Raw genomic sequence first — 24,382 nt, forward strand, 5'->3', positions numbered from 1 at the left:
CCCCCCCCCCCACCTGCAGCCACGCCTTCCCCTGAAGGCCTGAAGGCAGCAGGGTGGAGGGCGGCAGAGGCGGCAGGGGGCGCAGGCTGAGGGCTGGAGCAGGCCTGCAGAAGGCGCCAGCTCGGGGTGGCATCCAGGGCCCAGGGTCTCCCAGCAGGCCAGGAGCCCCCGTTGTGTCTCGCAGAACCCCCTGCCTGGGCTTCAGAGCACCGCTGAGACCACACGCACATCTCCAGCCCTTTACTCTTAACTCACTTGCTTCCACAGTCTTGAGAGAGAAACAGGCAAGGGTCACAGTCCATTGTAGACACTAAAAACCCTTTTCACTTAAAAAAAAAAAAAAAAGTCCCCCCCCCCCAGGTGCTGAGTGTAATTCCAGGCACCGCAGGGATTACAAAGAAGGAGCAGTGGGAACGCTGTGGGTTTGGCCATCCTCAGATGCAGGAGGTTGTAGCAAATCCGTGGTCGTTATCCCGCTTTTTAAACTCTGAGCTGCGTCCTGTGCTAACCACCTTCCGTGCCTTCCCTCCTTCAACAACGTCCTGAGGAGGAGGCAGGCTTTTAACCCCATCTTACAAGGAAGGAAGCCGAGGTGAAGGGACCCCTGCGGGCGCACACCCGGATGGTCAGCACGTGCTCTTCGCCAGCCAGGGCCCCGTGTTCCCCTGGGAGCCAGTCTCCTCCTCCATGGCGCTGCTGCCCAACCAGCATTCACTCAGGCCCCTGGGAAGTCCCCAAAAGCCAGAGAATTTGGAGCAAAGAGGCACGAGCCTGCTGCATTCCCCTTACCCTTCCTCTGTCGTCCACAGAAATCCACAACTACAAGCACCGGGGCGTTGGCGGTGTAGGCGGCGACGGCGGGGGCCCGTGGGGGGCAGCGCCGGCCTGGTGCCCCTGCGGCTCCTGCTGCAGCTGGTGGAAGTGGCTGCTGGGCCTGCTGCTCACCTGGCTGCTGCTCCTGGGGCTGCTCTTTGGCCTCATCGCTCTGGGTACGTGACCGCGGGGGCTGGGCGACAGGCCCCACTGCCTGTGCAGTCCGCACATCCCGAGTGTGAAGGAGGGAGGGATCAGAGAGGATGGGTGCAGACCCCTTGTTACTGCAGATGAGCAAACTGAGGCTCCAGAGGCACCTGGCCGGAGTCCCAAGGCTGCTGGGCGGCCGAGCTGGGGTCCTGGTGTGGCTCCCAGTCCGGCCCACTGCCCCTGAACAGCCTGCTAGGCAAGCATTTGGCTGCCCTTGCTGACCAGGCCAGGCCTTCTTTTTTTTTTTTTTTTAAAGATTTTATTTATTTATTCAACAAGAGATAGAGACAGCCAGCGAGAGAGGGAACACAAACAGGGTGAGTGGGAGAGGAAGAAGCAGGCTCATAGCGGAGGAGCCTGATGTGGGGCTCGATCCCATAACGCCGGGATCATGCCCTGAGCCAAAGGCAGACGCTTAACCGCTGTGCCACCCAGGCGCCCCTGGGCCGGGCCTTCTTGTAGCCCCTTGGCTCTTCACCTTTCCCACCCCCGCCGTGTGGGTCTCTGCGTGGCCTGTCCCAACCGCACATGAAGGCTGACTCCCAGGCCAGGTTTCTCCAGCAGTCATTGGGACAGGTGCCCTCTGGACGGATTCCAGCAAGATGTCCCTAGAGTCCCAGGCGGAGCGTGCCTGGCCCGGCTGATCCCGTTGCAGCGGAGGAAGTGCGGGCGCTGAAGGCGCGGGTGGCCGCGCTGGAGCAGAGCCGGGGCGGCGTGCTGCTTTACAAGGACACGGTGGAGCGCGCCAGCAAGGACCGGCTGCAGGGTGCCGCGCCCGGCGCAGGAGCAGGCGCGGGGAAGCTGGGGCTGGACGGCCACGGCCACAGTCAGGAGGAACTCTGGCTGTTCGTGAGGGACAGGCTGATGGCAGAACAAGAAAGCGGTGAGCGCGGCGCAGGGCAGAGCCCCGGCCTCCCACGCTCCTCGCTCCTGGTTGGGTCCCGCCCGGGAGTGGGGAGGGGGACGGGCATTGCCATCCCATCTGACTGCGGGGAACACTGAGGCTGGTCTAGGAGAACGGCACCAGGTCACACAGCTAGCCCACCTTAGAGTCCGGGTGCTAGTGCCCGCCTCCATTTCTTCCCCGGTAGCACGGCAGTCCCCCTCGTGTGTGTCTGTGTGTGTGCACGTGTGTGCACGGGTGTGGCCCACACAAGATGTGCCGCTAACTCCAGGTGTACCTTCCCTTGTAGGAAATCTCCGAGGAAGCCCCGGCCCGAAAGGTACTGGATAGACTGAGCCCTGATCCTAGTCTCTTTCCTGCCCTTGCACTGGGGTTTCTGGGTGGAAATTTTCCAAATGGAAGGATGAGCAGTGGAAAGATCTTACCATATCTGTCAGGACGGTTGAGAATGGCCCTGGGGTTCTCACCCCATCTCACAGTTTTTGTATCTTTCTGATTTTAGGTGACATGGGAAGTCAAGGCCCTAAAGGTAAATCAAATGTGGCGATTTTGCCCTGAAATATTAGGAAGGGTTGGTTTAAGGCAATTGGCTAGGGTCGGATTCCCGCACACCCTGTCTTCCTGGCCAACGCTCCACGTGTAGGACCCGCAGACCTTGGGCTTTTGGAGTCAGGGGTTTGGTGACAGAGCAGTGCTCTATGTCTCTGGGGCAGCACTGTCCCTCGTCCCTCCTCAGGGGTCTCGGGACTTCCCTAACAAGGACTCGGAATGCACCAAGGGTGTGCATCTCCCTCAGCTCCAAAGGACAGCCCAAGGGCCTGCTACTCTACACAGTCCTTAGGGAGCTTTCTAGAAATACAGATTTCTGGGCCCTGCCAGGGATCCAATCCCAGATGCCAGGAATCCAATCCTCTGGGATTGGATCCCTCCGCGCCCAGGGGAGGGGATGACCCAGGTCAGGAACCACCACTGCAGGTGAGCAGTCTGCTCCCAGGGGTCTTAGCTGGGGGAGGCTGGAGGTGACCCCCGGCAGTCGGAAACAGGGCTCCTGTTGGGGAATCCAGTAGGGGCAACACCACCCGCCTTCGGGGAGAGGCCAGTGTAGCAGGGAAGCAGGACACAGTCACAGGAAAAGGCCCCACAGCGTTAGTTGGGGAACAGTCGTGCGCTGACCTGTGTGACACACATTCACACGCCATAGGAAATGTATCTATTTCCTCAGCAACGTGGTTTGACAACCAGTGGGACAGGCCCGTGGGCGGAAGAGGTTTCCGATCCCAGTGACACAGCAGCACCCCTTGATCTAGCTGAGTGGGGCTCACAAACGTCAGTGTATAGGAGAACGGCCAGAAGATGCTGGGCCCCGCTCCCAGAACCTCTGATTCGGCAGCTGTGGGTGCCGCCAGGAGTCTAGGGTCTTGATCACCGGGTGGTTCTGAGGCCAGCGTGCATAGTCCATTCTGAGAACCAAGATGACAGGGCTGGCCCTCCATCCCCTTCCCTTTACCTCCTTTCCCAAGAGAGCCCAGTGCAGGAATGGGGGTTCCTCCACCTGATGGCCTTCCACTTCTCTTCCTGGGTCACTGCATGCGCCCCCTTCCCAAAGCCTCCAGCTTGCAGGCCGCACTGCCCTCCTGACCGTGCTGGCCATGAGGGCGGTTGGTCCTAGAGTCCCTGACTCTCTGGTTGCCCTAAAACACATGACGTTAAATTTGAGTTGCAGATAAATAATTTTTCACGATGTAGATATTGCATTAAACAGGTGACAAATGTACTCAGTGTTCACGTGCATCCTGCATATTTACTAAATTCGGCAATCCTACCTGAGTCCTACCGGTGGCTCTTGGAGGTAGCAGGCCCGAGTCCTCTGACTTCTTGCTTTTCTCTCTGTCCCCACAGGTGACCGCGGTCTCCCTGGGACTCCAGGTGTGTAACCTCTGATGGCGTTGCTGGTGTCGCGGGCGGCTTGGCCCTGGCTCCTGGTTCTGGGGGAAAACAGGGCTGAGGTATTCTTGTATCTCCACAGGCATCCCTGGGCTCTTGGGCCACCCGGGTCCGGAAGGACCAAAGGGACAAAAAGGCAGTGTGGGTAAGAACCTCTGTCCATTCTTGCGTTGCCTTATTCATTCATTGATTCAGTAGATGTTTTTTAAGTGCCTGCTGTGTGCCAGGCTCTGTTTCAGGAGCTGGGGAGACATTGGCGAACAAACCAGAAACCCACGCTCATCTTTGGGTTGGGGAGAAAGCCCACAGACATGACAAATAAGTGAAGCACAGAGCAGGGTGGGACGTGGATCGTGAACCGGGAAAGACAGAGCCAGGCAGGGCGCTGGGAGCCCCGAGGGGGTAGAGCTGAATGAGGCTGTCAGGGAAGGCCTCACCGAGAAGGTGCCCTTTGAACAGACTTGAAGGGAGTGAGGGAGCCAGGGCGTGGAAATGGGGGGGGGGACACTCCAAGTGGAGGGAGTGGCCCCAGGCTCTGGGGCGAGGGTGCACCGTGGTCAAGGAGCAGTGAGGGGGAGGAGGGGAGGCCTGGCCGGAGCCCACCAGAAGCCCGAGTGTCCGGGTGGAGGCGCCGTGGGCCTCTTGATCATGTGGGGCCTTGGAGGCTGTGGTAACACTTCAGCTTTTCCTCCCAATGAGTTAAGAAACCATTTGCAAGTTTGGGGCAGAAGGGGGTTGTGGTCCATTTGCATTTCCTAAGGGTCTTTCTAGCTTCTGGGTAGAGCCGGGCTATGAGGTTAAGGGGAGGAGCCGGGGAGATCGGTGTGGAGGCTCCAGGCAGGCGTTCTGCTGGTGGGATGCTGCCGATGGAGCCCTGAGCCATGGCACAGGGCCCTAACTCTGAGGTGACTGTTCCTTCCTTTAGGAGAGCCGGGCATGGAGGGACCCATGGGCCAGAGAGGGCGAGAAGGTCCCATGGGACCTCGCGGTGAGCCAGGGCCTCCTGGGTTTGGAGAGAAAGGAGACAGAGGTAAGAGGCTCTTCCTTCCTCTCTCCTTTCACTCGCCTTTGCTGAGCACCTGCCTCAAGCTGGGCTCTGTGGCGGGCCCTGCAAAAACCCTGCTTTAACCAAGGGCTGTGGGCTGGGCTGTGGGTTCGGGTGTGAAGCTAAGAACCCTGCAGTGCTCGGAATCCACGAAGAATGTGGTCACATGGTCATGGGGAGAAAGGGTCTTCCCAGGAGGGCAGCCCTGCGACAGGGCTGAGGTGAAGCGCTCAGGGCAGAGCAGGGCTGGGCTGAAGGCTGAGAAGGGCATGGGGCCTCGAACCTCTCATGGCTGGAACTAGGCAGGGAAGGAGACACAGGCCCAGCCCTGGAGGAGGTGGGGAACATTTTACAATTAGATTCTTTTTTTTTTTTTTAAGATTTTATTTATTTATTAGACAGAGATAGAGACAGCCAGCGAGAGAGGGAACACAAGCAGGGGGAGTGGGAGAGGAAGAAGCAGGCTCCCAGAGGAGGAGCCTGATGTGGGGCTCGATCCCAGAACGCCGGGATCATGCCCTGAGCCAAAGGCAGACGCTTAACGACTGAGCCACCCAGGTGCCCCTACAATTAGATTCTTAACCACGAGTCTGCTTCTATCAGGGGAAACTGAGCACAGACACCAGAAATGCTCAAAATGCCAAAAGATCAGGAGCAAGAAGCTTTATTTTTAGCTTCACTTTCCCTTAAAAATATTGTTCAACCAGGCGACCAATACTGAGCCCCTGCCAGGCTCCAGGCCTCCTGGAGCACAGAGGCAGGGCAGAAACTGAAGGTGTGTGCAGATTCGTGGCCTCAAGGGGGTGTCAGATGGATCAGAGACCACCAGCAGGCTGGGAGGTGTCCCTACCAAATGACACTGCCCACCTGGGTGGGCAACCAAACTGAGGGGGCCTCTCCTTTCTCCCCAGGGGCTGCTGGTGAACCCGGTGTTCAGGGCCCACCCGGCGTCCCAGGTTCTGTGGGTCCCAAAGGTAAGTCGGGTGCCAGGACAGAACCCAGATTTGTCACGTCCAGGACCAGGATGGCTCCCAGAGGTCCAGGCACTGGGATCCCAGCAGCCCTGAGCTACTGCCCCAGGCCTGTGCAGGGACCGTGGGCCCAGAGAGTGTTCCCCCACAAAGGAGTCCCTGCAGGTCAGGACTGGGGCTGTATTTTTGGCTTCATGGACATTTGGGACCATGTGTCCATCTCTCTTCAGTGGCCCTGTTATGTGGTCCCTAAGTGGGTGGATGGGTCAGGATGTCCACAGTCAGACAAGTTCCTCACCTGACTCGCACCCAGAAGCACTTATTCAAAAGCAACATGTCTGGACAACTCAGGGCAAATGGGGCCTTCTCAGCTTGACACCCATCTGGCCAACTCTCCTCCCTGCTGCCGCTGGGCCCGGATATTTCACTCTGACCTGGAAGGAGCAGGGGACTCTCGATCCCACCAGCTGCAGCTGCCTCCCTAAGGCGAACTTTGCACTGGGGTCTCCCTCAGACCCACTGACTAGGGGTCAGCGGGAAGTGAGCCCCACGCCTGCCCTGCACTGCGGGGCTGGATGTCCTGGTTTGTGCCTTGCCCCTGATGGTGGTTGTCTTGTCGTCCTTCTCAGGTTCCAGCGGTTCTCCTGGCCCACGGGGTCTCCCAGGTCAGTGTGCTGCTTATATAAATGGAAATATATTTCCGGGGAAAAGAAAGGGATGCCAAAGGGAAAAACCTTTTTAAAGCAAGAAGTAGTTATAAAGTGAGCCTTCGAGAGACCCAAAAGTCCCGTCTGTCCGTGCGTCCCCTGAAGCTGAGCTCAGGTTCCCAGTGGCTCCAGTGAGAGCCATTCCGACCTGGCTCTGGCAGCTTCAGCAGCACGCAGTCCCTGTCCTGCCCCTGAGCAGAGTCCCCACGCCGCCACCTCCCTGGGGGCCAGAGCCCCTCTGCTGCCGTGGGAACCTGGAGCTGCAGCCCACCTTACCTTACCTTACCTCCGGGCCTGGTTAACGTGGGCAAGGAGCTGGCCCTGGATGAGGGAGCAGGGACGTGGGGAGGCGTCTGCGGAGAGCAGCCCTTGACTTTGCCCCAGGGTGTGTGTGCACCTGTGTGTGCCCCTGCACACGCCCCTCCGCCCCGGCCGCCCATCTGCCCGCGTGGCTTCCTTTGCTTGCAGGCCCTATAGGTCCCCAAGGGCTCCGAGGTGAAGTTGGACTCCCTGGTATCAAAGGTAAGCTTGGGAGAGGGCTTGGGGGGAAGGGGGTGGCACCCTGTAGATGCCTCTCGCTTATAGGAGGAGGTCTGGGGGGCAGGGAGGGTCTGGTGGTTGTGGGCTGACAGGTACGTGAGCGTGGGGAGGAGGGGTCAGGATGGCAGGAGAGCCTGTCTCCACACACAGACACTGCCCTTTCTTGGTCGTCCCCTCCCCCCGCCCTGGGCTCTTCACACAGAGTTGTCTATTACCTTTTCAGGTGACAAAGGCCCTCTGGGGTCACCAGGACCCAAAGGTACGTTGCTGCTGCTCAGACATCCCCATCATTGCCTGACTCCTAGGAACCCAGCTAGGACCCCTGCCTCCGAGTCTGGGGTGTGTCTGAGAGCTTATTCTAGCGCAGCCTCCCACCTCGGGACACTCAGGAAGAGGGAAACAAAGCAGCCATGTCACAGCGCTATGGTCGGGTGGTCCGCAGGGGGGCCAGGACACAGTGTGGAGGCCTATCCCCTCTAGCCTGGCGCTCCTTGCACCCGTGGCGCCCACTTGAGTGACAGGAGGGGCTGGGGTCAGTCTGTGGGTGACCCTGGGGGAGGGCAGGCGTGCTCCTCGGCTTCACCAGCTCTCACCCAGTTCTCGCCAACATCCTTCTGACCGCGGCTTGCGGGCACAGTGACAACTATCGGACGTCGGGGGTCCCTCTCGCTGATTGAGGGGATTTTCCTGGCTCCTGACTGATGCTTCCTGCCCCCCTGCCCTGCCCGTGTTTGTTTCAGGTGACCAGGGAGAGAAAGGACCCCGAGGCCTCACAGGTCAGTCCTGCATGGGCATCTGCTGTGATCGGTTAAAGACTATCTTGTAAATTCACTGGGCCCTAGAGGTGGAAAGAAATACAGAAGTGTGAGACAGAATTTCTGTCTAAAAAGTCTCCAGAAAACTTGTAATCCAAAACAAACAAACAAAAAAACCCCAAAACCAAACCAAACCAAACGAAAAACAAAAAAAAACAAGATAAAGCAGTGAAGGGACTGGGAAGCAGCATCAAAACGTACATATAGTCCAGACGGCAAATGTTTGGAACCGAAGAGGGAGTCTGATTGTCTTGGATTATTTGGGGGAATCCAGTTGGGAAAGTGAAGCCCCCCCCGAAGGAGCAGAGCGTTCGGGCTCCTGTGAGCCTCTCACCCCCTTAACCGCCTGCCCACTTGAACGACCGGAAACGGAACCCGGAGCAAGGGCGCTTGGGCTACAAGGGGAGGCGTGCGGTGCCGGGGGGAACAGTCAGCCGCGTGCCCCTTCAGCCCCGGCCCGGCTCTCGGCCCGTCCGCACCCGCCGCCCCGGGACCCTGACCGTCGCCGCTAAGCAGAGCTGTGTCCCCAGCCTCTGTCACCTCAAGCTCCCTGGCTGGGCAGGTGCCAGTCTTGGGGGTGGACGGGAGGGAGGAGCGTCCAGTCAGTGTCAAACACGCGTATCTTGGAGGCCTCCAGGCAGCTAGCCCGTTTCCTTCACAGGTGAGCCGGGCATGAGAGGCTTGCCTGGTGCTGTGGGTGAGCCCGGAGCTAAAGGAGCAGTAGGTGAGTGTCTCAAAGGAGCAGGTGCGCTGGGTCTGCCCCCCTGCCAGTCCTTCGGAAGCCGTCGTGTTCCAGGCCCGCCCTTGTGCTCCAGAGCTGGTGTCAGCCAGATCCAGCGTGTCAGCCTTCGCTGACGCTCAGCGCGGTGCTTGTCACCGGGACGTGGAAGCTGGCCACGGACCCGCCAAGGGCTGAGCACGTAGCACCAAGTCGCAAAGGGTCTAAGCCCCACCAGGGGGGGTGTGGTGTGTTCACGTCCTTGTTCGTTGAACAGCGCGGGGAAGCTCTGAACGTACACAGGACGCCGTGTGGGGCAAGTCTGGTGCTTTACCTCCCACAAGGGGAGATAAAGCTCGTATAGGGTGACAGGTGCCCTGAAAGGTACAGAGTGCTCTGAGGACACAGCGGAGAGAGATTCCTTCCAACTAGAGGGGTGAAGGAGGGGGCGTTCCATATGGCCTTAGTGAGGAAGATTTCATCGTGGTCAGTTTGGAAAATTCCATGTGGAGACAACATGAGTGAAGAAAGACAAAGGTGGGGGTGGGGAGAAAGAGACATGGTCTCAGGAGGACGCCCCTTCGGACAGAGTTTCTTGTAATGCCCAGAGCAGAGGAGAGGAGAACTTGGAGGACCTCGACTCCCAGGACCTCGAGCGAAGGAAGCAGACACGTACTAAGTGTCTGGTGGGCACAGAGTCACACACTAGGCCCTGGGGAGGCAGTGGGGGGTTGCCGACCTGTTAATCCTCTGCAGGAAAAGACACAATTCCTGGTTGAGGGGAAGAGGCCAGCGAGAAAGTGGCATCCAGAGGGGGGGTCCCAAAGACAGGGCTGCTTCCATGGTTGGCGGCTGGGGGAGGGGCCACACGGGCTCCCACCTGGGAGACAGCCTGCCGAGGGGCTGCAGGGCGTTCGAGGGAGGCAGGCCCAGAAGTTGCTCCTGGGGTAACTGTTGAGCTGTGGTTGTTTTCCTAGGACCCGCTGGCCCCGATGGACACCAAGGTCCAAGAGGTGGGTCACTGCCCTGCTCTCCTCACACTCGCTGCTGGGCCTGCCCTGCCCACGTCCCAGCAGGCAGTACCCAGTCCCCTGAATCACAACACCGGCAGGGCATGCATCACATGGACCCTGCAAGGCCCAGGTCTTACTCCCCTTCCCCTTTCCACCTGCCAGCAAGTTACTTAGTAAAACCCCAAGAAACCAGAGGCTCAGATGTGCTGGCTGTTCAGCTTTCCTAAAAGGAAAACCTTTCTATGTTGGTCATGCTCTCTCTAGGGGAACAAGGTCTGATGGGGATGCCGGGAACCCGCGGCCCGCAAGGGCCTTCTGGAGACCCAGGAAAGCCAGGTAACAGAGCGGGAAGAGGGAGCCACCGCCGTGAGTGTGTGTGGGTGTGCATGTGCCTGTGTGGACACGCCAGTGCGTGTGCCTTATCCCGTTTTCCTCCGGCGTCTCCGCCGGCACAGCGGCTGACTTGGGCCGTGCACAGTGACCGCGGGTCCCGACCCCTCTGAGTCACCAACTCTGGCGATTTGGAGGAGAGAGATTGACAATGAACAGATTAACAGAAAACAAGGAGTTCTAGAAAGGAGCAAGGAACCTCAAAAACCGCAGAGTCCAAGGCCATTTCTATATACCTTGCTCCTCTGAATGCTTCCCCTCTGGCCTTCTCCCCTCTGGCCATCCCTGGACCCCCACCAAATACCCCTCAGTCTGAGAAGAGAGACCATTGTTAGGGTTTCCACTCAAGGCCCAACAGGAACAAGAGCCACAAGTCACAGGAGGAGGCAGCATTGGGGATCCATGGTGTATGGGCATGCTGGGTTCCTGGCTCTTAGATGCCGAAGGGTGTGACCCCCAAGCAGGCTAAGAACCATCGCCTGACGGAGCAGTGGTCATGTCACTGCAAAGTCCAAAGAACTCTTTGTCCGGTGTTGGGAAGACCCTGGAGTCTGTCCTCCCTCGGCCAAGGGTGTGGCTCCTTAGCCCTTCACACCTCTCTCTCTCTCTCTGTGTCTCTATCATGTTCTTTCCCATAGGTCTAACAGGACCCCAAGGACCTCAGGGTGAGTCATCCAGTCCCTCCCAACTCCAAATGACACCTGCCCGGCTTCCTGCTTCCAGCTTTTTCTCCAGTCACCTTAGAGTTTCCTGCCCTCCCTGCCCTACCCGCCCCGCCCCCACACAAATTGGTTCAGGTTCTTTCACTGCGAGTCTTAAGAAACACTGAAACGCCTTAGGAAGGAAAAATACACACAGAACAATCTAGAAAGCTAGCATGGAGAACCGAAGTTAAATCATGTGCTGGTTCTGCCTGCCTGGTCCGGGGTGCAGGAGCCCCAAGAAGAAGCTCCAAGCACAGGGATTGCACTGGCCCCACAGAGGCCTCCTCTCCCGCTGGCGGGGCAGGAAGGGGGCTCCCCTCTGGCAAGGGCCCAGTCTCCCTGGGCCAGGCTCAGAGGCAGAGTCTGTCCTCCATTTGCACTGGGGTTTACCCATTTGGATTTGAGAAGTTGTCACCGCGCCCGGCCCCAACTTCTAAGGGAAATTAGATAAAGATGTGAAATGAAAGCAAGCAGCAGGTCTCCCCCCAGAAGCTGAGTGCACGGGGCCTCCTTCAGATGCTCCCTGGTAGAGCTCAGCAGACAAAGACAAGGCGGGCAGAAGCAGCCCAGCCCCCACTCCCCTCCGCTGCTGGGGAGCGTGGGGACCGTGGCTGCTCTGCAGGCTATGGGGGGGGGCTCATAACCCAGACCGACTGGGATCCCCCAAAGCCGTGTCCATGGGCCTCTTCCTCCCTCAAGCCCAGCGGTTGCCCCACTTCCCCGAGAGGGAGAAGGGCTGAGAGCAAGTGCTCCCCGAGGGGCCCCCGGGGCTAAAGCAGAAGGCAAAGCCAGGTGGCTCCGTGGAAGTCACTGGGCCCTGGGGGCTGCTCCCGGGACGAGCTCTGGAATTGCTCGCCCTTCATCAGCTCACGCAGTGACTTGTTTTAATCTCATCAGGACTTCCTGGTAGCCCCGGCCGCCCAGGAGTCAAAGGTAAGTGACTTTCCAATTCAGATATTCTTCCTTTCTACTAGCCATCTTTGCTGGAGGGGGGAGAGGGGCGGGAGGGAGCCCCTGTCTGGCCGGAGTGTGGATCAACAGTGGCACCTAGTGGTTTCAGCAGAGGGCAGTGAAGCAGGGGAGCCAGGGATTTGCTGATCCACTGAGCCCTGAATCCGCGAGCCCTGCCCCGCCCCCACACCTCCTGCCCTCTGTGGTCCTTAGCCTTGCCTGGTACCAGATGTCTCCAGGCATGGGTGGAGGAGGATCTGGACGGGTGCTGCCTCTCAGAGCGTTTCCACCTCCTGGCTTGCCTCTAAAACGTCCCTGTTCAGGCTTGGGCTTGGTCCCCCACAGCATGACCCTTCCCTGGGACAGGGCCTCCCCATTCACGCAGGCTTCCGTGTGCCTGCACACCCCACGACCTTTTCTAGCGGGGGCTCTGACGCAGGTGGGGAGGAGCACCTCGATGGCCGTCAGAGGCCAAAGTGTGAGTTCCCAGAGGGGGAAGTTCCCTGCAAGGGTCCGACCAGGGCCAGTGTGGTACCCCTACATGCAGGGGACATGCTCATCCTGCTCCGCTCCTCCGCCACTGTCCGGTCCTGCAACCCTAGATACCAACCCCGAGCCAGGCCAGGGGGCAACAGTGCTCAGGGACAGTCTTTCTCCTGTCCCTGTGACTCCGCGTTCCCGAACACTGACATTGCGTGGATCTGTGCTGTCGTGAGCAGTCACTATCATCTTGGGGAGACCCTCGGAATGAAATGACTACTTTCCAGAAACTGTTCCCAATGACTAGTTGAGCCAGGGAGTTCTTTTGGAACAAATAAATGTAATTCCAAAACAATAACAAGTGAGCTCCTACATCCCAGGCAGACAGGCCTTGGGGGCTCTAGATCTCTTCATGGATTGACAGCACCTTTAGGAAGAGACTCCTAGGTTTGGGGATCCCTGAGGATACCAGACACGCTGTCCTTCTAGGGCCTGTGACTTCCTGTCCAAGAGGGATTTCAGTCCCCCCCCCCCCCCCCCACTGTGCACCGGAGGTGGACGTTTCCGCTAACACTGGGGTGTGTCCCAACAGAGCAAACACCAGTGCTTTCTCCTTTTGACCCTGACCCCAGGGGATGGTGGATAGCACACAGAGGCTGCCCTCTCCTTTGCTGAAAGTCTCCCACCCACATTTGCATTTTCGACCCTCTCAGAGGCAGGAAGGAGCTCTGTCAATCTCTGTGCAGCTCGGGCTCTCCCCCACTTCCCAGCCTGTCCCCCTTTCTACTATGCACAACCTCCACGACGGTCCCAGGAAATAGCAGCCTGGGGGCACTCTGAGGACCAGGCTCTACCTCCCAGGCTCTGCGCCTCTGTCCTTCGGCCTCTCGGGCTCTTCCATCTGAGGCAGAGCCTGAGAGGCCCAGCGTGGGAGTGGGGAGGACTCCCGGTCAGCGTCCTTCCAGCCTGGTGGAAAGGGAGACTCTCCCTCCTCCTCAGAGGAAGCCCCTCCGCAGAGTGCGGGCTGCCTCCAAGAGCCGAAGGGGGCCGGGAAGCCAGATGCGGCCGCAGGACCCCTGCGTGCTCCCCCTGCGTGCTCCCCCGCGGTTCATTACAGTGCCTTTAGCCCCAGGGTCAAGGCGCAGGAGCGGCTCTCAAACTCCACGGGAAGCCTTGGGAATGATTTATGGAGCCGCTGACTGATCTGAGAATAACTGTTCCCGTTTCCTCCTCTCCCAGGTGAACCCGGAGCTCCAGGCAGGATCATGACCTCAGGTAGGCAGGCCCAGGAGGGGGTCGTCCTCTGTCTCTCTCGTGTCCTGGACATGTGCCCTGGCTCTGCCTGGGCACCCTCAGGCAGTGCCAGTCGGTGCTTCTGGCAGCAGGGGGGGCTCTCGGGGCAGAGGGCACGCGGGCAGGTGGCACCAGCCTGACCCACCCACAGCCTGGCCTGGGTCCCAGTGCCTCTGAGCGAGAAGAGTGAAGGTCCCTGTTCCCATGCTTTGTTTTCAGAAGGGTCATCGACGATCACTGTCCCGGGCCCCCCGGGGCCTCCTGGAGCCATGGGACCACCGGGCCCTCCAGGTGCCCCAGGTCAGTCATTTTCTTGCTTTACTCTGAGGTTGCATTTAAGGACAGCCGTGTTTGCTCAAATCCTGAACCCCAGGGAGGAACCCCAGGAAGAGTAAGGAGTCCCTTCCGGCCCAGCCTAGTGAGCGGCTGTCACACCCCAGCAGGTACCCCAGGCCCCTAAAGCCCCCGTGGAGGCTCAGGCAGGTGCATGACTCACCTGTGGTCACTCGGCCGAGCAGCAGCAGCAGAGGCAGAATTCGGCCCAGAACCTTCCACCCCTGGAACCTGTGTGTGACTTCAGTTTGTCACGTTTTGGAAAACAACTTGATAAAATGCATTAAGGGCAACAAAAATGCTAGGAATCCGTTCGGAGAAACCGTCTCCACATTGTCCAACCACAGCGAGATCGCTGCAAAGTCACAAAGGCGTCGAGCTGTTGAGAAGCGCACGATGCTGGAGCGTGTGTCCTCTGAGGCCGCGCCTGTATTTTTACAAGATGAGGAGAAAACATGCCGTAAGGAAAACGAAATGCTTACAGTTATAGGATTATAGGTGATACATTTTTCTATTTTTCCAAAGTACCTGTGATTTTATTATACCTATTTTTTAAAGTATTTTTGTTTGTTTGTTTTGCTTTGTTTTTTAAATAATCGCTACACCTAACGTGGGGCTGGAACTCACGACCCCGAGATCAAGAGTCACATGCTCTTCCGACGGAGCCAGCCGGGCGCCCCATTTTTTTAATTTAAAAAATTTTACATGTAAATGAAACAGATGACTTCATACCGCCAACACAAGCGTGGATTCTTCTTCTGTCCCGCTGCTCCAGTGAGGGGAGGGTGCTGAGAAGTCCCTAACCACGGGGGCAGAGCCTCGGGGTTCGGGAGAGGAACTCTCATGGGACGGACCACGGGGCTGGCCTCAAATTGCTTGTTGCTCTCAAGTAAGCAAGCTGACCTTTTTGGGCCACTGTTCCACGCCCTGGGAGGAAGCTCTGTGTGTCCCCGGACACCTGCCCTTTCTTCAGTTCTTTCTAGAACTGTGACCCTAGAGCTGTGGTAAAGCTTTTTCTTCCTGACTCCATCTCCAGGTCCTGTGGGTCCAGCTGGTCTCCCTGGACAGCAAGGTATGTCCGTCCTTTCAGAATGTAGGACTGTGGGCTCAGCGGGGAAGGCTTCCTTCCCAGGCTGGACTTGGGACCCCATCTTTAATGAGGTGACAGACCTGCATTTGGGGGAGGAGAGGGGGTGACCCGGTGCTTCACCAAGGGCCTCGCAGGGCCTCAACTGCAAGGGGAAACCCCTCTCCTTCCTGTGTTTCTGAGAAGGTAGTGGTCCTCCGGACAGGGAGCCAAGGTTCTGTGGCCCCCTGGTCAGGGTCAAGCTTGGCTATTGCATGGGTGCCACGCCTCTTATGACCAGACCCCGATCACTGTGCCGCTGTCCAGTGATTTATTCAAACGCCAAAAAACCGGCTTAGGAAAAGTTGGTCCAGTTGCTCCCGGGCGTTTGGGGCTGCAAACGGGAATGTTGACAGCTGGCTCTCTGGCCGGGCCCACGTCCCTGCGCGGCTCCGGGCCCTCTGGAAGGAAAGCAGGGCAGGGTCGCTGCAGACGGTGCCCACCTGACCCCATGTCCTTCACACAGGCCCACGCGGGGAGCGAGGACTTGCTGGAGAATCATTCATGGGCAGCAGCAGCTCCATCTCTGAGGTCCTCTCCGCCCGTGAGTGCCCCTGTGTTCTCCGGGGCGAGGTGACGCCGGGCGGGAGTGGGACGGGTGGCGGTGCGCTGGGGGCCCGTAGCGGCTGTGCCAGTGCGTCATCCTGGGCCCCACTGTGAGTGGGGATGTGAGAGGCGCTGAAAGGCAATGCTAGTCTCACAGCAACAGCAGGGCTTTTGTCGGCTCCGGGGGGTGAGTCACTGGGCTGGGGCAGCTGTCCGAGGTTCTTGGGATTCTAGGGGGGCTGGTGGGGCCTCTGAAGTGAGCCAGGCGCTAGAGAATGGCTGGCAGGAGTCCTGCATCCCCCACTCGGAGCAGTGAGCAGGGTCCATGGGTTCTCAGCCACAGGCCTGGCCTGGGAGGGTGAGTCCTGGGTTCTCCTGTTCCCAGAGTCCTTGAGGAGCCCATGCAGACATGCCACGGGGCCTTCCGCTTAGACACCTGAATAGCAAAACCCCAGCCAGCCCTGGTCCGACAGTCACTGTGTGCTAGACGTGTGTCCTGGGGCCTCCCTGGGTCTGCACAGTGCTCCTGTGACATAGGTCTTAATGCCTCTGGTTTAGAGAAGAGCCAACAGAGGCCGAAAGAGCAAGAACGTGCCCAAAGTCACCAGCTGGAAGGGGCAGAGCAGGGGTTGAACTTCGGCTGACACCAAAGCCAAGTACTTAGCTATCCGGGAGTTTGCCTGCAGCCCTGCCTGGCCTCGTCTGTGAGCAAAGAGCACCCTTAGCAGAGGGGGTCTCGGAGGGCCCTGTGCCATGACCCCGAGCTGGCCTCTGGGGTGTGAGTGCAGCCCAGGGTGCCCGGCACTGATGATCATTTGAGGGCCAAGGCTGGCAGAGAACAGCCTTTGAGAGTTTCTGCTTAATTCTGTCTTTTTCCCTCCACAGAAGGTCTTGATTTACGAGGTCCCCCAGGCCCACCTGGACCACCTGGGCCTCCAGGTGAGCAATTCAGGGATCATCGGAAGGTGGGAATTGTGGGAGACAGGGCACATAGTGAGGAAGCCGAGCTCCTGATCACAGGGCAGGTCAGCTCCCCGAGTTCAGCTTGGCCTCTTGCTCTCTTCTGCGGGACCTCCCATTCCAGGCCCGCCAGGGCCCCGAGGCCCAGCAGGTGAGAGCTGAGCTCCCCGGTGAGAGACACAAGACCATGGCACCCAGAGCCCAGGCCTGGCTTTTCGGAAAGAGCAGCCCTGCCACTTCTCCCGGGCAGAGGGGTCCTGGCCCATATCTTGGGTTTACACAGTCTTGGTGGTTCTTTTATCTAGGAGAAGGCCTGCCAGGCCCACCAGGCCCACCGGGATCTTTCCTGACCAACTCAGGTAAAGTTACAGAGTCAAGTCCCACCTGTTCTCCACCTCAGCCCTAGCTGCAGAACATGCTGTGGTCACAGGCATGTGGTCTTCCTGACCTGCTCACCATGCTTCCTCCTTCGGACCTTCCAGCACAGTGTGTTTGCATAAACTCCACAGAATGGGAGTTCTGCAGGTAGAACAGGAAACCACAGCAGCCCAGCCACCTGGATAGCCCCTTCTCACTTAGTCAGGGGGAGGGAATCTGTTCTGAGCTTGGGGAGCTCCTGGGCTGACTGGTTTGTAACTGGGGACCTGGTTTCTGTCTTGGGGAAGCCCGGGTCTGATAGGTGGCCAGGACACACATATGAAAGGGGATAAATGTTGACAGTACAACACAGAAACATATAGAAATAACTTTAAGCAAACATTAGCCCAGAACTTGTCCCTCATGGAAAATCCACCCACCCATCTATTTATCCATCCTTCCATTTGCTGGTTTTCTCTCTCATTTATATTTCTATCCAGCCTTCCAGCTCTCCATCCATCCCTTTATCTGCCCATCCGGCAAGTGTGGATGGAGCATTGGCAGTGTGCCAGGCTTCGTGCCAGGTGCTGCTCTCAGAGGCCACAGTGCCCACACTCAAAACTTTCTCCTCTGCAGAGACCTTCTTCTCTGGCCCCCCTGGCCCCCCAGGCCCCAAGGGAGACCCAGGTGAGTAATGCCTGAGGACACAGAAGCCTGTGTGCCCCTGCTTGGTCAAGGGGCCGGGAGGGTCTGGACGAGGCTGGAGGAACTGGGGCGTTTGTGTGTCCTCCTGCCCTATCCCATCGGGCTCGGCAGTCTGGAGCTGGGGCGGGGGGCACAGTGGCCAGAAGCTCCAGGAGGAGTCCCCGCCTCTGCGCTGGCCTGCTGGCCTGAGAGGGGTGAGGAACCGTGTGCCCCGTGTCTGCTGCAGCACGGGAGCCCCGTCCTTCCCCTCCGGGCCCCGTGAAGCCTGGCACCTAGCAGGTCAGCATCTCACAACTGTCTGTCTGCTTCCCTCAGGCCCCCCAGGCCCCCGAGGACCCCAAGGTACAGTAGAGCTGGCATCAAACAAAATGGGGGTGGGGGAGGCAAAGCTGACCTTCCAGCGCCTTGAGTTTCCTGTGAATGCGTTTTGTCCGAATGAGCGGGGGTAGACCGGCGTGGGTATCCGAATGGTTGGGAATGTGTGCGCGCATGCGCCATGGCAGCTCTAGGGTGGGAGCCTTGGAGGGAAGGTGGGGTGAGGGCCGGGCCGGGGGGGGGGGAGGAGGAGGAGCACGCGCTGACTGACCCCTCTCGGGTGTGTCCCTCAGGCGAGCAAGGCCTCCCGGGGTTCTCAGCCTCAGGTAAGTGCTGAGCCCCCGCCCCCACTGCCGGCTCTGGCCAGAGCCCCTCAGCCCTGGCTCACCCGCTGCGCGCTGTTGGCTTCCAGGTTCCAGTTCTCTCGGACTCAACCTGCAGGGACCACCTGGCCCCCAGGGACCCAAAGGGGACAAAGGTCAGTGAGGGGAGCAGCCAAGAAGGCAGTGAGGCCTGAGGGCAAGAATGACTCCCAGAGTCTGAATAGAAGGCAGCAGTGCTTGGGCTAAAGGCTCAGGAGGAAGGAGAGGCTGGAGGGAGAGCGGGATGGGGATGTGAGGACACCTTCTGCCTGAATGGAGCTCGTGGCAGCAGTGCAGAAACAGAGACATGGGACCACTGTTGAGTCACATGCGGGTAAACATGGCTGGGCTTAACCAGGGAAGGGTTCCTGGAGGAGGTGATGCCAACAGAGCTTCTCATTTTGGATTCCAGGTGATCCTGGAGTCCCAGGGACTCCTGGCATTCGTGGTGGTCTTTCTCAAGGTAAGAACCAAAGGTGACCAAAGTTGTTCTCCCCTAATTCAAGCAAAGACACAGATTCGTTCATCCCCCCGCCCACCCACCCACAATTCAGTGTTGATCAGGTCGCTTCTCCACGTGTTAGGCCTCGGTGCTGCCTTTACGATGGTTCTAAGTTGGTGGGGGTGGGAGGGAAGGACCCTGCACAGTAAAGGTGGGTAATGATGCGAAATGATGAACAGGACAGACCTGGGAGCCGGGGGCGTGCAGAGGTGAGGGAGCCTCTGGGGTGATGAGCAGGTTGCTGAAGGGAGGGTCTTGCCTGGCCAAACTCAACTCTGAGCCCCGTTCAGACAGCGGCTGCTACAGGCATTCCCTTCCTTTGTTTTTGGAGGGACCCTCCTCTTTGCCACCATCATCTTTCTCCCACTAAGAAAGACCTCAGGCTGTGGAAGCAGTGTCTGGGCCCTTCTTTGACCCTCGGGTGAGCTTTTCCTAGTAGACTCAGAAGGCTTTCCTTCCTGCAGGGGGATCATCATCGAGCACCATGTTCATGCCGGGCCCCCCAGGCCCCCCAGGCCCCCCAGGCCCTCCAGGCTCCATCAGCAGCTCTGGCCGTGAGATCCAGCAGTACATCTCTGAGTACATGCAGAGTGAGTACCGGGGTCTGAGTGCATGTGTGTGTGCGTGTGTGTGTGCGTACGCGTCTGTGTGTCTGCTCTGGCTGGGGCATCTCCAGTGCTTTCTGGAGCTCGACTATTTCAGGAAGCCTCCAGTCTCCTCCTCCTTATGTAAATAAACATGACCGATCCCATTGCCTGTACCAGTGCGGGGCGGTGGGGGAGGCTCTGGGAGTGGGTGGGAGCCGGAGGCGGCGAGCAGGGCCGGAGGGGTGTGCTTGAGTGTGCATGTGTGTGTGCATATGTGCGTGCATGCACGTGCATGTGGCAGGGGACAGCAGTGCATAGGCCAGGCTAGATCAGAAATCCACTCCTGGAGCCAGGACTGCATGTCCATGTGCTCCCCTAACACGCACCTTCTCGCAGGTTGGTCCTCACCCACCCACACACACACTTGCACGCACGCGCGTGCCTGCACAAAGCCACGCACTTTCACACAAGTTACACGCCCTACCTCATCCCTGTACTCCCCATGCATGTGAGAGTGTGATTTCCAAGAATGTGGGCACAGAGCTTTGTCAAATGGGTGGCTGACTAGAGCCTTGTTGGTCCTCAGTCTTCAAGTAGCACCTGACCTGGCACAGGCCTTGGCCTCAGTTTCTCTGTAACCAGGAGTCTAGGCTCCATGCTGGCCCTGTCTTGGGCCATGTATGTGGTGGGGAAGGCATCTCGTCAAGTGCTTCAGGTCATCGCTGTGGGGAGGACATGCCCTCTTGGGGACAGGCTTGACTTGGCTTTCTTTGTTGGCAGGCGACAGCATTCGGTCCTATCTCTCTGGAGTTCAGGGTCCCCCTGGACCACCCGGTCCCCCAGGGCCTGTCACCACCATCGCAGGGGAGACTTTCGACTACTCAGAGCTGGCAAGCCGCGTCGGGAGCTACTTACAGAGTAAGCCTCTCCCCAGCCCTGTACTGACCGCTTCCTCCCACGGTCACTTCGTTCCAGAGCACCCTCACTCACTTTGCCCTTCTGGATGTGGAGCTCAGTTCTGAATTCATGGCTCTCCGGCCCCTGGGATCTGGCTTGAAGAAGGGGTTGCTCAGACTAAGAGTGGAGGCCGTACTGCAGAGCTGTGCTCAGTGAGCCTTCTTGCGACTGACAGATGTGTGCTAAGGGTGTGAAAAGGGAACGAGATTGGCGGGATCCGGCAGGAATTAGGCTAAAGCACACTCTGGAAAACCAACTGCATTTCTTACCAAACACATAAAAACAAAACCACCTTTGATTTTTTTTTCCCACACATTCACAATAGCCTCCTGACGCCCCCGTCCGTTCATTTCCGCAAACAGAACGGCTGGCTGGCAGGTTCTGGTGGGCCTGCAGCAGGCGGGGTGTTGCTTCCGTCCTGCCAAGCAGGTAACACAAGCTTTCCTTCCCAACAGCCTCGGGGTACAGCATCAGCTCCTCCATCTCTTCTGAGGACATCGTGGCTGTGCTGAAGCGTGAGTGCCTGTGGTGGGCTGGAGGGTGGGCTCCAGAGGCACGGCCTCCCATCTGAGCCCCGTGGGGGCTGCAGTGAGGAGGCGCCCCTCCTCACTCCCAGCCACTTGAGTCTGTACTCACTGGAAAGGGGGCAGATCTCCCCGTCCCCAGTGCCAGGTGACCAGGCAGGCGCCTTGTCGGGTACCTGGAAGCTTGCTCATTCCCTCTGGGGGCTGAGAACCCAGAACTGGGGCCAGCCCGTGGGGGCAGGCCTAGCTATGGCCGCGTGGTGGTGCGGGAGGCCTGGGGCCTGGGGCCTGGGTGGGCCCACGCCAGCGCATGCCTTCCTCGCAGGGGATGACGTGAGACAGTACCTGCGTCAGTATGTGATTGGAGATTGGTCCCTCCAGTCTTTGGACTACGCGGAGCTGAGCAGTCGCATTCTCAGCTACATGTCCAGTGAGTGTCTGCCCTCCTGGCCTGCTCGCTGCAGGCAGGTGGTCAGCAGGGCCCCGGAGGAGGGGGTGGGGGCTGAACTTGCCTGCACTGGCCGCTGCTCCCCTGCCATGTGGCACCCAGCCCAGAGGGAGCGAGCTGTGTTCAGAGCCATTCACACCTGCGGCCCCAGAGCAGGCCGCCGAGCCTGGCCAGGGAAGCCAGTGGTGTCTGGGGCACTGGCCTGTAGCGAGTGCACACACAGCTTGCATACACATAGGCAATGTGAATCTCTCACAACTTGGGGTTTTGTTCCACAGGCTCTGGAATCAGCATTGGGCTTCCTGGCCCCCCGGGACCCCCTGGCTTGCCAGGAACATCCTACGAGGAGCTCCTCTCCTTGCTTCAGGGTAAGGCTGGTCGGGGGACATCCGTCCACGTGGCTTGGGGTGGAAGGCAGAGGCCCTTGGCCCAGACCCCCCACTGACTCCGTGCTCTTCTCTCGTGTCTCAGGGTCTGAATACAGAGGCATCATTGGGCCCCCAGGTCCGCCTGGGCCCCCAGGGATCCCTGGCAACGTGTGGTCCAGCATCAGCGTGGAGGACCTCTCTTCCTACCTGCACAGTAAGGCACAGGGAGGAGGGCAGCCATGGAGAGTTACACTATTGGACCAGTCACCTAGTCCTTCTGAGGCACATACAGGGCTGGGCCCTGGAGAGCAACACCCTTGCTTTAGCGGTGCTTTCAGCTATGACAGGGGGACTGTGCTCCCAAGTGCAGCCCTTAGAGAAGTCACAAACAGTGTGTGAGCGTTTGGCAGGAGAGTTGGGGGGGGATGGTATCTGGGCTGAGTGAGGCTCCGAACTGGCAGTGGGAGTGCAGGTCTGAGCGGTGGCTCTCTGCTGATGCCAGGAGCTGGGCCCCCAGTATTCCCTCTTCTCCTTCTTTCCAAGAGGAGCTGCACCCCTGAACGCAGGCTGGGAACTCAGCCTTCCGAGCGGGGCCATCCCTGACCTTTCTTTCTCTGGCCTCCCACTCAGCTGCAGGCGTGTCCTCTATCCCCGGCCCTCCGGGCCCTCCTGGTCCTCCAGGCCCTCGAGGGCCTCCGGGTATCTCGGGAGCTCTAGCAACCTATGCAGCCGAAAACAGCGACAGCTTCCGGAGTGAACTGATCAGCTACCTCACAAGTAGGTGCCCCCTTCCCAGACCTTGCTCCTCCCTGCAAGAGGGCAGCTGGTGCTTGAAGGAACCAGGGAGGCCAAATGCATGAGCCCCACTAGCGGGGAGAGCCCAGGTTCTTCCTCCTCCTGTGCAAGTGCCTTGAGGTTTGCATCCTGCTTTGGGGCCATGAGACCCTGGGAGAGGCCTCTTAACTCCCTTTCTCTGTCCCCAGACCTGAGCCCCAACTAACGCATCCTCCTTCCTGCAGGCCCAGATGTGCGGAGCTTCATTGTGGGCCCACCAGGCCCTCCAGGGCCCCAGGGGCCGCCCGGGGACAGCCGCCTCGTGTCCATGGACGGCTCCTACAGCCGGGGCAGCAGGTCCTCCTCTCACAGCGCGTCGGTCAGTCGGGACTCCTCCTATAGCTCTTCCATGGGCATTGGAGGATCCAGTGGAGGCTCCCTTGGTGAAGGGGGGGCCTTTGGCCTGGACACGGGCCTGGGCCGAGGCTACGGGGGAGCAGCAGAAGGTGGCATGTACGGTGGTGAAGGTGGATCGTTCGGGGCTGGCTTTGCCGGAGGTCTAGACTACAACGAGCTGGCTGTTCGGGTGTCTGAGAGCTTGCAGCGTAAGTCCTGACCCTTAGGCCTTGGTGCTGTGGGGAGGCTGGAGGCAGGGAGTCTGTGAGCAGCTCAAATCATAGGCTCCAGAAACTCACCCTCTCATTTTCGGAATGCCTAGGCTGCGGGGACAGGCTTCTACAATCAGATGGGTGGGGACTGAAGGCAAGAGGCCCAGACCCAATTCACAGCCAGCTTAGTTCAGGAGCCCCAGTCAGGATGGGGCTGTAAGGCCAGAGCAGCAGAGGCCCCAGGCCCATCAGTGATGGGGGGTGGGGTGGGGAGAGGTCAACAAAAGAAGCCAGCAGGGCTTCTCCTATACATCTGTATAGAGACGGATTGTCTGGCAATCCGAGGGCTCTGTTCTCCTGGGAAGAGGGGGCTGAGGGACTCTGCTGCCTCAGCCCACACTCGGGTGCTTTCCAGGTCAGGGCCTGCTGCAAGGGATGGCCTACACTGTCCAGGGCCCACCAGGCAGGCCAGGGCCCCAGGGCCCCCCCGGCATCAGCAAGGTCTTCTCTGCCTACAGCAACGTGACTGAGGACCTCATGGACTTTTTCCGAAGTAAGGGCAGCTCTCTGGCCACTTTTCTGACACTTACTTTGCTGCACAGTATCACATGGGAGATACAAGTCTCCCAAAAAACCTCGGGTTATCAACACTTGAGAGGCTGAAAATCTGATAAATTCTGAACTCTGTTTACTTTGGGTTCTAACTCCACCACTTCCTTCCTGTGCTTCTCTGAACAAATCCCTTTACCTCCCAAGCTCCAGAGTGACCTCTTGTCTGAGGCCAGTCTTCTCCCCCTGCAGCTTATGGAGCCATTCCAGGCCCCCCTGGGCAGAAAGGAGAGGTGGGCACCCCAGGACCCAAAGGTAAGTGGTGGCAGGGAAACAGCCACCAGGATCTTGTGTAACCAACCCCCTCTTGCTGGAAAGCACCCCCCCCTTGCCAGTGGTGTCTAGAAACCTGTGTGTGCAGCCCCTCCAGGCCCCACGCTCACTGGACTGAGCACAGCCCTCTCTGTCCTCCCAGGTGAGAGGGGCCCCACAGGACCACCAGGTCGGCCTGGTCCACCCGGCCCTCGAGGGCACAAAGGAGAAAAAGGAGACAAAGGTAAGCCTTGGCTGCCAGTTTTTGCAGGGCTGGGAGGCTGATGCTCGCAGTAGTAGGCAATTTGTTCCAGAGCGAGCCTGAAAAATTAAGGCAAATGCCAATTACTAAAGGCAGATGCTGCCATCGACATCATTTGCATAACAATGAAATGAACAGCTAGGGAGAAAGGAAAGAGACTGCCAATGCCAGCAGGAAAAGAGAACCACTCTGTGATGAAACAGGGTAAACAATTTAAATAGTCTTACAAAAGTTCATCTTTCAGGCCCATTTTGCAGTTGTCACAGTTGCTATGTAATTGCCCAAGCTG

The 24,382-nt window shown here is 58.8% G+C and overlaps 1 protein-coding gene across 1 annotated transcript in view; it reads left to right on the forward strand.

Annotated features, from left to right (window-relative positions):
* The window catches only part of COL17A1 (collagen type XVII alpha 1 chain), a 45,737-nt gene that overhangs the window by 20,390 nt on the left and 965 nt on the right, over positions 1–24,382 (forward strand). Inside the window, exons 17-55 of the mRNA XM_040623981.1 lie at positions 849–989; positions 1,679–1,906; positions 2,217–2,246; positions 2,430–2,456; positions 3,827–3,853; positions 3,954–4,016; positions 4,797–4,901; positions 5,828–5,890; positions 6,517–6,552; positions 7,063–7,116; positions 7,358–7,393; positions 7,875–7,910; positions 8,611–8,673; positions 9,645–9,680; positions 9,945–10,016; positions 10,709–10,735; positions 11,672–11,707; positions 13,445–13,480; positions 13,718–13,798; positions 14,868–14,903; positions 15,424–15,501; positions 16,389–16,442; positions 16,769–16,822; positions 17,457–17,507; positions 17,841–17,867; positions 18,134–18,166; positions 18,253–18,318; positions 18,615–18,665; positions 19,169–19,294; positions 20,072–20,209; positions 20,704–20,763; positions 21,098–21,202; positions 21,499–21,588; positions 21,692–21,802; positions 22,219–22,365; positions 22,608–22,967; positions 23,386–23,523; positions 23,772–23,834; positions 23,995–24,075. Coding sequence (XP_040479915.1) covers positions 849–989; positions 1,679–1,906; positions 2,217–2,246; positions 2,430–2,456; positions 3,827–3,853; positions 3,954–4,016; positions 4,797–4,901; positions 5,828–5,890; positions 6,517–6,552; positions 7,063–7,116; positions 7,358–7,393; positions 7,875–7,910; positions 8,611–8,673; positions 9,645–9,680; positions 9,945–10,016; positions 10,709–10,735; positions 11,672–11,707; positions 13,445–13,480; positions 13,718–13,798; positions 14,868–14,903; positions 15,424–15,501; positions 16,389–16,442; positions 16,769–16,822; positions 17,457–17,507; positions 17,841–17,867; positions 18,134–18,166; positions 18,253–18,318; positions 18,615–18,665; positions 19,169–19,294; positions 20,072–20,209; positions 20,704–20,763; positions 21,098–21,202; positions 21,499–21,588; positions 21,692–21,802; positions 22,219–22,365; positions 22,608–22,967; positions 23,386–23,523; positions 23,772–23,834; positions 23,995–24,075 — 3,066 coding nt within the window. The remainder of the gene's footprint in view (positions 1–848; positions 990–1,678; positions 1,907–2,216; positions 2,247–2,429; positions 2,457–3,826; positions 3,854–3,953; positions 4,017–4,796; positions 4,902–5,827; positions 5,891–6,516; positions 6,553–7,062; positions 7,117–7,357; positions 7,394–7,874; positions 7,911–8,610; positions 8,674–9,644; positions 9,681–9,944; positions 10,017–10,708; positions 10,736–11,671; positions 11,708–13,444; positions 13,481–13,717; positions 13,799–14,867; positions 14,904–15,423; positions 15,502–16,388; positions 16,443–16,768; positions 16,823–17,456; positions 17,508–17,840; positions 17,868–18,133; positions 18,167–18,252; positions 18,319–18,614; positions 18,666–19,168; positions 19,295–20,071; positions 20,210–20,703; positions 20,764–21,097; positions 21,203–21,498; positions 21,589–21,691; positions 21,803–22,218; positions 22,366–22,607; positions 22,968–23,385; positions 23,524–23,771; positions 23,835–23,994; positions 24,076–24,382) is intronic.

Source organism: Ursus maritimus, unplaced genomic scaffold (assembly GCF_017311325.1).
Source record: "Ursus maritimus isolate PB19 unplaced genomic scaffold, ASM1731132v1 scaffold_7, whole genome shotgun sequence".
Classification (NCBI taxonomy): Eukaryota; Metazoa; Chordata; class Mammalia; order Carnivora; family Ursidae; genus Ursus; species Ursus maritimus.